General features: G+C 42.2%; 1 protein-coding gene across 5 annotated transcripts in view; it reads left to right on the forward strand.

The window, feature by feature from the left end:
• The first annotated feature begins 454 nt into the window (after positions 1–454).
• The window catches only part of AP3B1 (adaptor related protein complex 3 subunit beta 1), a 157,263-nt gene continuing 143,977 nt past the window's right edge, over positions 455–13,740 (forward strand). For 3 of the 5 annotated variants that reach the window (XR_004746161.1, XM_035309917.1, XM_035309918.1), the window contains exon 1: positions 456–703. Coding sequence is in view for 3 of the 5 variants with exons in the window: in XM_035309917.1 (XP_035165808.1) it covers positions 573–703 (131 nt within the window). In the remaining 2 variants the exon portion in view is untranslated. Of the gene's footprint in view, positions 704–13,740 lie in introns of all 5 variants that reach the window. The other 2 variants (XR_004746162.1, XM_035309919.1) reach the window with 1 other exon arrangement.

A 13,740-nucleotide genomic window follows, 5' to 3' on the forward strand; every position in this document is an offset into this window, starting at 1 on the left:
TAACTTGTTGAATATTTAGCGACCTGGGAGCAGACCTGCAGCGAAGTCAGTGTGTATGACTAATTAGTACCCAGCTGGTTAATTTGTAATATTGGTTACTATAAGCAACAAGAGTTGCTTTTGCTGCGTGTAGGGGCCACATTAGTATTTTGGCTACACAAAAATAGAACGGCCTGTGCCCAGCAGAGGCCAGAGGGCCGGGCAGCAGCACTCTTTAGGTTTGCGTTTGGACATCTTTTGGATTTTTTTGTGTGTGTTTGGACAATTTTGGACTTTTTTTTTTTGTGCTTGGACATCTTTTTTACTCTCCTTCCCGCCCAAGCGCGCCAGTGGCCGGTCAGCGCGGCCGTTACAGCCGTTACCGCGTCCGCCTCACGGCCGGGCCGCGTTGCCGCGGCGACGGCAGCACCGGGCGGCGGGGCGGGGCGGGGCGGACCGAAGCCCGTCGTCCCCCCCCCCCCCCCCCCCCGTCACGTGGCCGTCCCGCCCCGTGCCCAGTGCTTGGCGGGGGGTGTGTGCCGCGCCGTGCCGCGCCGGTAAGTTTGTCGGAGCGGGCAGCGAGCGGTGGCGGCATGTCCGGTAACGGGCACAGCTACGGCGAGCAGGCCGGCGAGGCGGCGCCCGAGCTGGCTCACGAGGCGGCGCCCACCACGGCCCCTTCGGTGCCCGCGGCCTTCGGGCTCTTCAGCAGCGACACCAAGAAGTAAGGAAGGGGACGGGGCGGGACCGGCAGCGGGGCCGGGCGGTGAGGGGCGGCCGGGCCTCCCCGGGCAGCGCTTCCGGGCCGGGCCCGGGCGGCGGGGAGGGGAGGAGAGGGGAGGGGGGTGAGGGAGGGAAGTTCGTGTGGCGGCGTTTGACGTGTGCCCGGGGCTGTGGAGCATTTTTTCTGGGGGGGGGGGGGGAGGGGGGAGAGGGTGGAGGTTTTTTTTCGTGAAAAGGTTTTTATCAGTTTTTCTAGCCAGCTGCGTTGGCGCTAGTTTCGTTTTGCCTTCCCGTGGGTCTTAAGAAGCGCTCGGAAGTTTGTCTGGGAGCTGGGGACGTGGTTGGACGTAACGAGGTGGCTGGTGTAAAATGGGAGGGGGTTAACACGGTCCGGCTCCTGGTCAGAAGTCAAAATGAGGAAATAGGCTGGGGGAAGGAGGAAAAAAAAAAAAAAGAAACAGTCTAAAGTGCACCTACCCTGAAACCCTTCAGCTTCTTAAAGGAAAAGTGACTTGGAGTGACAAAAAATGCCTCTGCGAAGGATCAGGAGGCTTGCCAAGCTGGAATGGTATCCTACAACAAATTGGAAATCTATTCCTAGAGCGACCAGTAAAAAGGACCATAAACTAAGGTCTCGTGTACATTAGGAAATCAATCATCTGTTCTTCAGTTTGATTGCTCTGCACAAAGAGAGCATCCGTGCTTAGAAACCTCGACTGATGTGTTTATTTTTATGCCACGCTGAAGTAAATCACAACAAGGTGAAGCTGCTGTGATTCTCATGCTTGTATCCTTAAGACAGCAGCTGATAGGCCTTCTCAGTTCTCCATACAAGTCATCCTTCTCCTCCTCTGCTATTCCACTACATCTTTTGCTTTTTCATTCTGTTCCAGTTATAGCTTTCAGTGATCTAGCATGGATGCCTCAGTGACTTGTGTTTGTATCTGACTTACCTTGCTTGCACCCTGCTTTTGTTGTTCCTTTCTGTGGAAACAACTTTGTGCTTTATTTTTTAACCATTCATCTTCTTACACTTTTCTGCAGAGGAGAATAGTCCTGATCCTTGGTCATGGCTGTAATTCTATATATAAACTAATTTCATCCTAGATTTCAGACTGTTTTGCAGGTTAAGTATATTTGTCAATGTTTCTGCAGCTGTGGGAACCAAAGTAAGTAATTCTACCTGAGGCTGTCCAATGGTTGCAGAAATACAGGTCTGGGGTCCTGAGGCTTTGTGTGTACGGGTTTGCGTATGACTTTCTGAATATGGAAGAACCAGAGTAGCTGAGTAGCTCGTGATACGTGCATGTGCCTTTTTAATTTATGTTCCAGGCTTGTTTCTTTACTTAAAGGAGGGGAGAGAAGATCCCTGAAGAATGAGCTTGAGAAGAAAGCAGGTTTTGATCTCAGTAGTCTTTGCAGCTGACAAACAAGTCCTTGTTGAAACAGGAAGTTTGCCCTGATTTGAACCTGTGTGGTAAACTCCTAATCCGTGTGAGAGGTTTTGAGAAATGAACACTGCAGGAAAGTTTATGAAATCTGTGTGGTGTGAAAAAGCCAATGTTCTAACAGTGAACTTCCAGTGAGGATTATTGTTAGAGAAGCAAGTAGTCACTTATCAAGCATATAGCATGTATGACATATAGTCAGCTCTCCTAATAGGCTCCAAGCTCCTTACTGAGAAGCAAACAAAATTTCTTATACCTCGAGCTGAAATGGAAACCTTCTCAGGACAGTGCCTGTAGCCCATGTTGAAGACAGGGTGTCGTCTTGGTTTGTGTTCTTTGAACAGGTCAGATCTGATCCCTCCCTAGTGTGTGCACAGAGAAATGTAAGATGTGTGTCTGTGTCTTGCATTTTCAAGGGCAGAAGTAGTATATATGTTACTCTTGGGGCTCTTCATGTTTGCTGCTCTCTCTTGGGTGGCACTCAACACTGCTGTATTTGATCTTAGATGTGCCTATGTTCCGTATTGTGATGTTTCAGTACTTTGTGAGCTTCTTGGTTGCTGGAGAAGGAGAATTTGTCCTTAGACATGGGCATGTAATATATGGCTCAGGCTGTCCCTAAACTAACTGTTTGACCAGAGACCCAAATTTGCCTGTTGCAAGTTGATCTGAACAATGTCACATGGTTAGAGCGTTGCTGTCAAGACACTATTATAAACACTTTAAACGAACAAAGAAAATAGGCTTTTTTGTTTTCTGTCTTCATGTCTTTGCCATGAAGTGAAAGCAAGCCAAAGTATAATGCTTCTGAAAAAAAGTTGTTCATAGGGATGTGCTGTCTTTAGTCTTGCAGAGCATAGAATGGTGTATGACAAGTTTCGCAAAGATGCATGAATGAATATCAGTAGTCTTAAATCTGAAGTCTGAAGCTGACATAATATAAACTATTTCACCTAAATGTCAACTTTTTGTCTATTCAGTAGAAGTACACAGCTGAAGTACTTAACATATAAAAGTTCTGAGCATACCTTGGTGTTAAATGCCCACGTTTTTCACTCTTATGCTAAAGCTGACTCTTTAAATATTAGCAGTTCTCGGATTTGTTCATTAATTTTTAATTACAAATAGAATCTTCATTTAACGACCGTAGTATTTTCTCAACATGTTAGTGCTGTGGTTTGATTGGAACACAATATCAATATGGAAAATATATCAGGGCCTTTGAAATTCTATCATGAAGACATCTTGAATCTGAGTAAGTGGAAGTTTTGACTGTGAGAAGATAGTAAGGATGAAATAGATCATGAAAATAGATAGTTATCTTGCCACAGCCAAGTGACAAGAGGTTGCATGTGCCATGTGCAAATATGTTTCAAACTATTTAATACATTGTATGTATCCAGTGCAATATAAAAAAAAGCGATTGTCAAAACCAAACTCTTGTTTGCTTCATTATGGCTTTGCTATGGCATTCGTTTGCTTTGTTATGGCTAAATGGAAACTTCTTGAACGAGAAGTCTCACAACAAATAGGAGGCTGGGACTAGTCATCACTCAGAGTATTGATATCTGACTGAAGAGACAGTACATACGAAACAGGATGTTATATTTATCTGTTGCTTGAAAAAAGACAACTAACCAAACAACAAAAATGCAAGACCAACGTTTTGGTTAGTTGGATCATTAACAATAAATAAGAAATGGGTCTGTGTGCAGATGGTGGAATTGTTGTCTTTGTGCTCATTCTTTTAAATATCTCAATACCGAATAGTTAAAGGATTTTATGTACCTGAGATGAGTCAGTCTAAACTTAGAACCTTTTTGTGCTCAACAGACCTGACTAGAGATACCTATTTCTTTCATCTCTCCTTCCCCTGTATTGATCATATGAACTAACATGTATGTTATTCCATTTACAGAGCTTGTATAATTACATTTTTGGAATTTATTCATGTGTCCTGGTAGGTAGTCTGTTTGTGAACAGGTTGTGTTTCAGGCACAGGTCTCGATAAGTGCTCCAGATGTGCTTACGTTCATACGTTCTGCATTTTTTAGAAAGGAAAAGCATCAGGTTGTGGGCCAACAGAATAATGGAAATGTTCTGCAGTCACGTCTTTGCCCAGATCAGGGCTGTTCAGTAGTAGGTGGAAATTGCTGAGAGGTAAAGCATATAGACAAGATGAATCTAATCTGTGGACCACAGGTTGTTTTTCCATGCCCTGGATTAGTGGAAGCAAAGAAGTAAGAACTTTCTAAGTGGAAGACTCAAAATTATATCTATAGCATGGAGAGACTGTTTCACGGAACGGTTAAGGATGGAAAGAACCTCGGGAGGCCATCTGGTCCAACCCCTGTTCAAGCAGGGACACACAGAGCAGGTTACACAGGACCATGTCTTGATGGCTTCTGAGTAACTGCAAGGAGGCTGGCTCCACAACTGTCTGGGCCACCTCTGCCAGTGCTTTGTCACCTGCACAAAACAGAAATGTTTCTTGGTGTTCAGGGAGAACCTCTTGTGTTCTGGCAAAGAATGTCAAGGACAACAAGAATGGCTTCAAATACAGAAAAAGGAAGACTGGGGAAAATGTTGGCCTGCTGCTGAATGGGGAGGGTGCCCTGGTGACAAAAGAATAGATAAGGCAGAGACGCCGAATGTCTTTTTTGCTTCAATTTTTACTGCCAAGATCAGCCCTCAGGAATCGGGCCCTGGAGACAAGAGAGGAAGTCTGGAGAAAGGAGGATATTCCCTTGGTTGAAAAGGATGGAATCAAAGATGATTTAAGCAAACTTTACATCCACAAATCCGTGGACCCCGATGGAATATACCCACAGGTGCTGAGAGCTTGCTGATGTTGTTGCTGGGCCACTCTCCATCATCTTTGAAAGGCTGTGGAGAACAGGGAAGGTGCCTGAGGTCTGGAAGAAAGCCAGTGTCATGCCAGTCTTCAAAAAGGGCATGAAGGAGGACCCAGACAACTACAGGCCAGTCTGCCTCGCCTCCATCCCTGGACAGGTGATGGAACTGCTCATCATTGAGGTCATCTCTCTAATCATGTGGAGGAAAAGAAGGTGTTCAGGAGTAGTCAGCTTGCATTCCCCAAGGGCAAGTCATGCTTAACCGATCTGAGAACTGTCTGTGAAGAAATGACCTCCTGGGTAGACGAGGGGAGAGCAGTAGATGTGTCTACCTTGACCTCAGCAAGGCTTTTGACACTGTCTCACACAATATCATTGTAGATAAACTTAGGAGGTGTGGCGTAGAAGAGTGTATGGTGAGTTGGATTGGCAATTGGCTAGACGACAGAGCTTGGAGGGGTTGTGCTTAGTGGTGCAGAATCTAGGTGGTGTCCTGTAGCTAGCAGTGTCCCCCAGGGCTCAATACTGGGTCCAGTGTTGTTCACCTTGTTCATCAATGAACTGGGTGAACAGACAGAGTGCACCCTCAGCAAGTTTGCTGACTACACAAAGCTGGGAGGAGTGGCTGATACCCCAGAGGGCTGTGCTGCAATTCAGAGGGACCTCGACAGGCTGGAGGGTTGGGCCAAGAGGAACCTCATGAAGTTCAACAAGGGCAAGTGCAGGGTCCTGCACCTTGGTAGGAATAACCCCAAGCACCAGTACAGGCTGGGGGCTGACCTGCTGGAGACCAGCTCTGCAGAGAGGGACCTGGGAGTCCTGGTGGACAGCAGGCTGACCATGAGCCAGCACTGTGTCCTTGTGGCCAAGAAGGCCAATGGTATCCTGGGCTGCATTCAGAAGAGTGTTGCCAGCAGGTCAAGGGAGGTGATCGACCCCCTCTGTTCAGCCCTGGTGAGGCCACTGTTGGAGTGCTGTGTCCAGTTCTGGGCTCCCCAGTACAAGAGGGACATGGAGCTACTGGAGTGAGTCCAGAGGAGGGCTACTAATATGGTGAGGGGACTGGAGCATGTGACGTATGAGGACAGGCTGAGAGAGCTGGGCCTGTATAGCCTGGAAAAGAGAAGACCCAGGGGAGACCTCATCAGTGTGTATAAGTATCTGACGTGAGAGTGTAGAAAGGATGGAGCCAGTCTCTTTTCAGTTGTGCCCAGCGACAGGATGAGAGGCAACGGGCACAAACTGAAGCACAGGAGGTTCCGGCAGAATATGAGAGGGCACTTCCTTAGTGTGAGGGTGACAGAGCACTGGCACAGGTTGCCCAGAGAGGTTGTGAAGTCTTCTTCTCTGAGATGTTCAAAACCTGACTGGATGCCATCCTGTGCCATGTGCTCTAGGTGATCTTGCTCGGCAAGGGAGTTGGACTAGGTGATCTGCAGAGGCCCCTTCCAACCCTGCCCACTCTGTGATTCTAGTTTGTGCCTGTTGCCTCTTGTCCTGGCACTGGACAGCACTGAAAAGAGCCTGGTTCCATCCTCTTTGCTCCACCCCTTTGGGTATTTGCATACATGAGTAAGACCCTCCCTGAACCTCCTTTTCTCCAGGCTGAACAGGCTCAGGTCTCTCAGCCTCACCTTATAGGAGAGGTGCTTCTGTCCCTTGATGATCTTGGTGGCCTTCTGGACTCTGTGCAGGTTTGTCTTGTACCAGGGGCCCAGAACTGGACACAGCACTCCAGGTGCAGCCTCACCAGCCCTGAGTCTCTACTCAAGAGGGCAGGATCACCTCTCTTGACCTGCTGGCGATACTTTGCCTAATGCAGCCAATACCATCAGCCTTCTTAGCAGCAAGGGCACATCGCTGGCTCCTGTTCAGCTTGGTGCTCACCAGCAAGCACAGGCGTGTTCCTGCAGAGCTGTTCTGTAGATGGGTGGCCCCCAGCCTGTCCCGGTGCCTGGGGTTGTTCCTCCCTAAAGGCAGCCCTCTGCACTTGTTGAACTTCATGGAGTTCTTGTCAGCCCACCTCTCCGGCCTGTTGAGGTCCCTCTGGATGGCAGTACAGCCTTCTGGAGAATCAGCTACGCCCCCTGGTTTCATGTCATCCACAAATGTACTGAGGGTGCACTCCACCCCACTGTCCAGCTCATTACTGAAGATGTTAAACAGGACTGGGCTCGGTGTTGACCCCTGGGGTACGCTGCTCATTCCTAGCTTCCAACCACACTTTGCACCACTGAGCACTACCCTCTAGGCCCAGCTGTTCAACCAGGTTTTGATCCACTGCACTGTCTGCTCATCCAGCTCATGCTTCAGCAACTTCCCTAGGAGGATCTTAGAGGAGTGTCAGGTCTCTTCATAGAGTCCAGAAAGACAATACCCGCTGCCCCCCTCCCCCCCTCATCCAGATGCATTTTTATGCAGATCACTTAAGTTAACGGGGTCAGTTTTTATGGTTACATTGCCTAGCATTGCTCTGTGTAAGGGCACGTGTTGTCTAACCACTTTTCAGTTTTAAAGGAAAACTAGACAGAAACCACAGTAGTTTCATGTGGTAGGCTGCAGCTATTACTGTTAATTCCAGGAAGATGGAGGACTCTCATGTATATTAATTGCTTTTTAAAAAAGAAAGTTATTTACTTGTAATATTAAAATATAGTAATGTTTGGTTCTTGGAGATGATATGCATTCAATGATAGAATTATTTGTTGCTGTATCTAAATCAAATGTAAAAAACTTTCAGGTGAACTGTATAAGTATAGAAACAGATGGCAAAATTTATAATAAGCGTTTTCAACTTTACTGATTTGCATCTTTAAACTATATTCCTGCCAAGCAAAATACATTTGTAATTTATTAGAGTTTTTCCTGCAGATCTGGCTTAAGCATTCTGTTGAGCTATTCATCAGGAAACTCGGCAGGACTGCAAACCCATTTTTTTCTGCTGAGATTTGCAAGCTTGTTTTGCTGAGAGCTGATCTAAGGTGGTGATTTCATTAAGATACTCATTCCCCAATTCCCTGTGCAGAAGACTTTTCCAAATTCATCAGAGCTAAAAACTTGCTTTCAACAGCTGCCAGAGATGTTCTTGGAGTCTTAAATTGATTTAGTTTTGCCTTGGCATATCCTGTTCAAGCAGTCATGGAAAGCTTGTATAGACTGCCATTTATGAAATTCTTGGAGGAGAGTCCAGCCCTAATATTCAAACTTGATGCATACTGTAGCTCATTGGCAAGTCTGCTTTCTTCCCCCATCTGTTAAGATGGCACTCTGCCCACTCATATGGGGATATGCCAGCTTCAGTAGGATGTACAAGCCAGTGAAGATGAATGGTTTGGGTGAAATGATGACTCTACAAGATAAAATCTGATCCATGTAGTTGGTACCACAACAGCACCTAAATGCAGTATGTGAACAGGAGTGTAATATGGCAGAGCACTTCTTGAGCTGAAATTGGCTGGATCTGATGGAAAGTGAGACACAGTGAATGTTTTCTTATTGCCACACACTTGGCACGTATGAGGATGCAAGCAATGAACTGTTGATTTGCTGTGATTCTCTGTAATGCAGTCAAATTTTCTTTTGAAGCTTTTTTTATCTTTTCAGAAAGATGCTAGTTTAAGGTCTTCACTGTGGCTTCTGTGTATTTATTATGCTTATGTTATATATTTGCTACAGACAGTTGCTATGATCTGCATTATGAATGGCATTAAAATGTCTTTTTTAATGTTGTTACAATGTAAGGTTGGCAAAAAAAATCCCAATTTTCTTAGCTCTGCTTTTCTGAGGATTGTCTTTGCCTGGTCCCTTCTTCTTTCTAGTAGTTTTAATTTGGGAAAACCAGAATTCTTTTGTCATTTAAATATTTCTGGCATTCTGGCAGAAGATGAATGGCAGTACATTTTAATGCTCTTAAGCAGTTTCTCTGAAATGTTAGCATATATCTATGAATATGTTAACACTGTTGTAGATTCTGGCAGTGACAGCACCAACTTTTTGGTATCTTTAAAGGAAGCCTCATCATTTTCAGGAATGCTGGTACTGCTCCTCTTTCTCTTATCCCTTTATATCTGTCAATACTTTTAAGTGATTTACAGATGTCTGCATATTCTGACCACTTGTCTGTTTGAGACAGGCTGTAAATGGACACAGCTGTTTAAGTGGCAACAGGTCAGGTGATTTTTCACATGATGATTTTTCTCTTTCAGAAACTACTGTGGTGTTGAGGGTGTTGGCACTATCAGAAGATGTTGTACACAGTGGTGTTGCTTGATCGTCTGAAAGGACGACAGGAAGCAACCTTTCTTGTGACTGTGTGAAGTAGGGTCTTTTAACTACTGCAGTGTCAACAGGTAATTTTAGATTAAATCATAGTCCTCTCCAGAAGATCTTTCAAACAACTATGTCATATTAGCTGCTGTCTGGTCAGAGATTTTGAAGTGTAGGTTATTTACATTGATGTTCATGGCAGCAGCAACTTTCAGATGTTCATGCTCTGGGTTGCTCAGGTATAGGTCAGGTAGCAGCATAGTTTGACAGAAGTGAGCTGGAAAGATGCTTTATCCAGTGTTAACTTCATGCCTTGCTGTATGTTCACTTACTGAGAAGGAGGAGACTGTACCAAAACTGTCCAGATTGCAACTGCTTTGAGAATGGTGGCACAGGAAGCATTAAATGAGTTAATTGTCTTGGTGGTTTAACTATAACCTGTCTAGTTCTTCTCTGTATCTCTCAGATACTGTAGTTAATCCTGTTTTTCCATGCGTCTCTGTCTGCCTTTTAAAACTACAAAGTTCACTTTTTGAGCAGTATCCTTACTTTTCAGATTGAAAAATAAGTTAGTTGTGGCTTAAAAGACGAGATATCTGATCTCATCATTTCTCTCTAAACCACAGGACGCGTGAATTGTCTCCCTTTAAATAATAGTTGAATTCTAAGGTAGTGTTACGAATTAACAATAATAAACGTAAATAGTGTTATAATGAAAGAAGATAGCAATACTGAATAGCACCACAAGATGTCATTCAAACAGTTTGTGGTATAGAACAACATGCTCACAGTGAAATGTGGATTTCTTAATTTCCTGCTAGAGGAAGAATCCAAATCAACAGCAAAATAAACTCAAATCACAACGTGTGTTTGCTGCTGTTTTAGCTTCCATGTTATACAGCTCCAAAATAAATTTGCATTTCTCTTTTTGTTAAATTCAGATTTGTAGAGTTTATGCCATTGTCTGAGGTAGATTAAGCCAATTCATTTTAAGGATTTTGCAGTTCCTGTAAACTATAAAAAGCTGATTTGTGTGTGTGTGTGTGAAAACTTCCATAGGACTTCATTACTACAGAAGTGCCAAAGACAGTTAATTTGTGCTGTCAGTATGGATTTTGTGTTTCAAACCCGGTAACATTCATAGTGTTTTGAACTTCATGTTGGAACATTTTGTTATGAGGCTGCAGGTAAAATAAAAAATGTTAGTATAATGTGGTTGAAAATATGTAATCTGACTGAGGTTTCCTAAAGACTGAATATAAGAACAGTGTGGTTGATGTGTAGGTGAAAGTATGTTGCAGTTGTAGAACTTAAAACACAAAATGTGTTGTTAAAACTTTTTAAATGGGACATGTGTAACTTCTGTTCTCATTCTGTGATAGATGGTTCCATGGGATCAAAAATAGTGATGTTTGCTTTCTTCTGTGCTGTGGATTTGTTTGGTATTTCTTATATCTTACCTATGCAGTAATCTAGTGCTCTCATTGCAAATGAAGAGTCTGTATCTGACCATAAGTTCTTTATTTAAAGTTCTTTCCCTGTATTCAGAGGTGATAAAACAGATCCCAGATTATTGAGGCATACATATGGAATGGGGAATCATAATTAAATTCTTACTTCATAAAAACACAGGCTGATAAACTTCGGTGAGTATAGATTTTTGTAAATGAAGAATCATTGGTGTTTTTTTTCTTGCCAGTTGGGCTTCAGTTGCTGGTTTTGATATTTATGAAATTTCTGCTTTTAATGAGTAAAAACTTAACATTTGTGGCTAACTTTTTTCAGTAACTGTGTAATTAATAATAATGCAGTAATTAATAACAATGTATGTGTTTTTTATTATGGTGTTGCTAAAAGAGAACAGGAGATGCAATAAAAGTATGTCTTAACAGTGTGACTAAATGTTCTCTTAATAGTAATTGTTCGGAATAAGTAGGTGCAGTGGCAGGTTATGGTTTAGTATTTTGCTGCGGATGAAATAATTATTGCACTTAGAGCTTTATGGTAGTTGCTATTAGGAAGACAGAAACTGAGGGAGATACCTGGATTTATCACTGGCGTAGCTGATTTAAACCTTAACAATGTATGTATGCCTGCCCTTTTTGGCATTTTTTTGTTTGTTTGTTTTGGTAGAGATGGGTAGAGTTGTTCAGCAGAAACTGGGATCCAAGTTTTGATCTAGGTGAGAGGCCAGTTTTTGTGACCAAGTGTGCACTGACAAGAATATGATAAATTTTTTAGTTGTTCTTTAGTTGCTGTTGGTGGTCAATTAAAATGGAGAATAATCATCAGGTTCCTTTATAGCTGAGTTCCACATCCTGCTCTGTTGCTCAGCTTCTGGCTTAAGATCCAGGCTGTTAATATAATTCAACAGCATGCTATCTTGAATGCTGAGTTTTAGGTTCCTGGGCTTTTATTTTAGCATATGGGGGTGATTTTTTTTTTTTTAATATGTAAGTGAATAAAGTGATCATGAAAGAGATTAAGAACTTTGTTTTATTTCTTAGAGTAGCATCTAGAAGATTAGTATTAACCTGTAGATCTGTCATAGAGCCTTTCATGTTTATAGTTCTGTCACATCCAAAAATGTTGCGAAGACAAAAACAAAACAAAAAACAGTGCTTTGAGGTGGGAAGGCAAATGATCTTAAAGGCTAGTCATAAAATGTAAAAACTTTAGAAGAAGATTAGAAATCATCTTCTACTTAACTTGCTCTCTTTGAACCTCTGGTCAAATCATTATATTGAGGAGTAGAATTTTGTGGTGGTAAAGATTACAAAGGTAGCTGAATACCAGATCATTAGTGTGTTGATACTAACTCAAAAACAGGCTTGCAGCCTTTTATTTGGCAGGTGATGTACAAATAGTAAGTATGTTTCATAGACTGTTCAAGTTGTATATGGATATAATATTTCTAATTCAAGTCACATACTAGTGCATTAAAAATTATGCAGTTTCTTAGGACAGTGGGTATGTATTATAGAGGTAGAGATGTTTAACTATAACTATGGGAAACCTCATTGCATTCTTAGATGCAGCAGTTGTCAGACAGGTAAGATGCCTGTTTTTTTTGTTCCTTGAGTGGGGGAGAAGCACAATGAGAGAAAGCAGTTTCACCCCTTCTTACTGTCAGGAGGGAAAATGAGCTCACAGGCAGTGTATTTTCCATTATTTTTTTTTTTATTTGCACCTCTTGTTGTTGGGATGAATACTGTCCTGCTTAGAATAGCTCAGTATCATCCATAACTATCAGATTAGCCTACTTTAAACGTGATTTTGCTGATGAGGTAATAGAGTTTATATGTCAGTTACCTACAATGTGTATGTAACTTTGTAGGCTAAAATCACCCTCAAAGTTTTAGCAGGGAGAGGCAAAAGTATTGATGTAGTGGGACAGTTGCTTGTGCTTTCATGAGTTTCTGGTAGGTAGACATATAAGTGATAAAGGCATTATTTGTTTAATGTTGTGCACTGAAGAACTGTCACTTCAGATGAACTAATGAGTATAGAAACATGAACAACACTGTGAAGCTTTTTTTTGAGGGTTTTTACATGATTCAAATTCCCTTAAGTCTTACTATTCAGAAGATAAAAATATTGTTGAAGTGTACAATAAATTATACTATGAAAAACTGAAATGTATTTGCCTTTATTCTTGTTAGAGGCTGCTGATAAGAGTTGTTTTTGGAGGGAAGTGACCTTTGAAATCTACATAGGATATTTGTTTCTTGAAGTTAAAACAGCAAGGGAGTGGGTATCCTGTTACACAATAAGATTATAAGATTTTCTGAGTAGAGTTCAGTCTCAGCAGGCAAGTTTGGTTGAGTGCAGTGGTCTTTTTTTAAACACTGTACTTTAAAGGATGGAACAAAATTCCACAATGCTGGGTAAAATAATTGAGGTTTCTTGCACTATTAAATCTGCTTTTAAAGGGGGAAACCTCGAAGTTACACTGAAACCATGTATAAGTGTAGAAGAAAAACGGCTTGCTGATGATGATGATTATGAATATATGGAACAGTATTTTACTCCCTAAGTATCTAATACTTGCTAATTCCAGATTACAATTTGTGTTAGTCTAAAACAAATCATTAGTTACTTAGAAACTAATTTCCAACTGGATTCATCAAGAACTTGCTTTTATTATTATTTTTTCCCTGCTGCTTTGGTCTTAGAAAAGCATTCTTGGCAGGTATTTATGTTTTAATTTCTGATTTTATCTTTCCTATTAACACTTCAAAATATTTTTATTTGAAATACATGTTAGAAAATGTTCTTAAGCAGTTTTAAGTACATTTCATCAAGTACTTTTTCTTTTATCTTCATGTCTTGAATTCATCTTTTGTCGTTTTTATTTGTTGCAGTAGTAACTCATACTCACCCTGTAAATGCTGTCTGCTTTAGTCATTCCCAGCTTCAGCCAGCTAGTTTTCAACATGTACTTGAATCCTGTCCTGTGTGACTTCCTC

The sequence above is a fragment of the Oxyura jamaicensis genome, chromosome Z, assembly GCF_011077185.1.
Source record: "Oxyura jamaicensis isolate SHBP4307 breed ruddy duck chromosome Z, BPBGC_Ojam_1.0, whole genome shotgun sequence".
Taxonomy (NCBI): Eukaryota; Metazoa; Chordata; class Aves; order Anseriformes; family Anatidae; genus Oxyura; species Oxyura jamaicensis.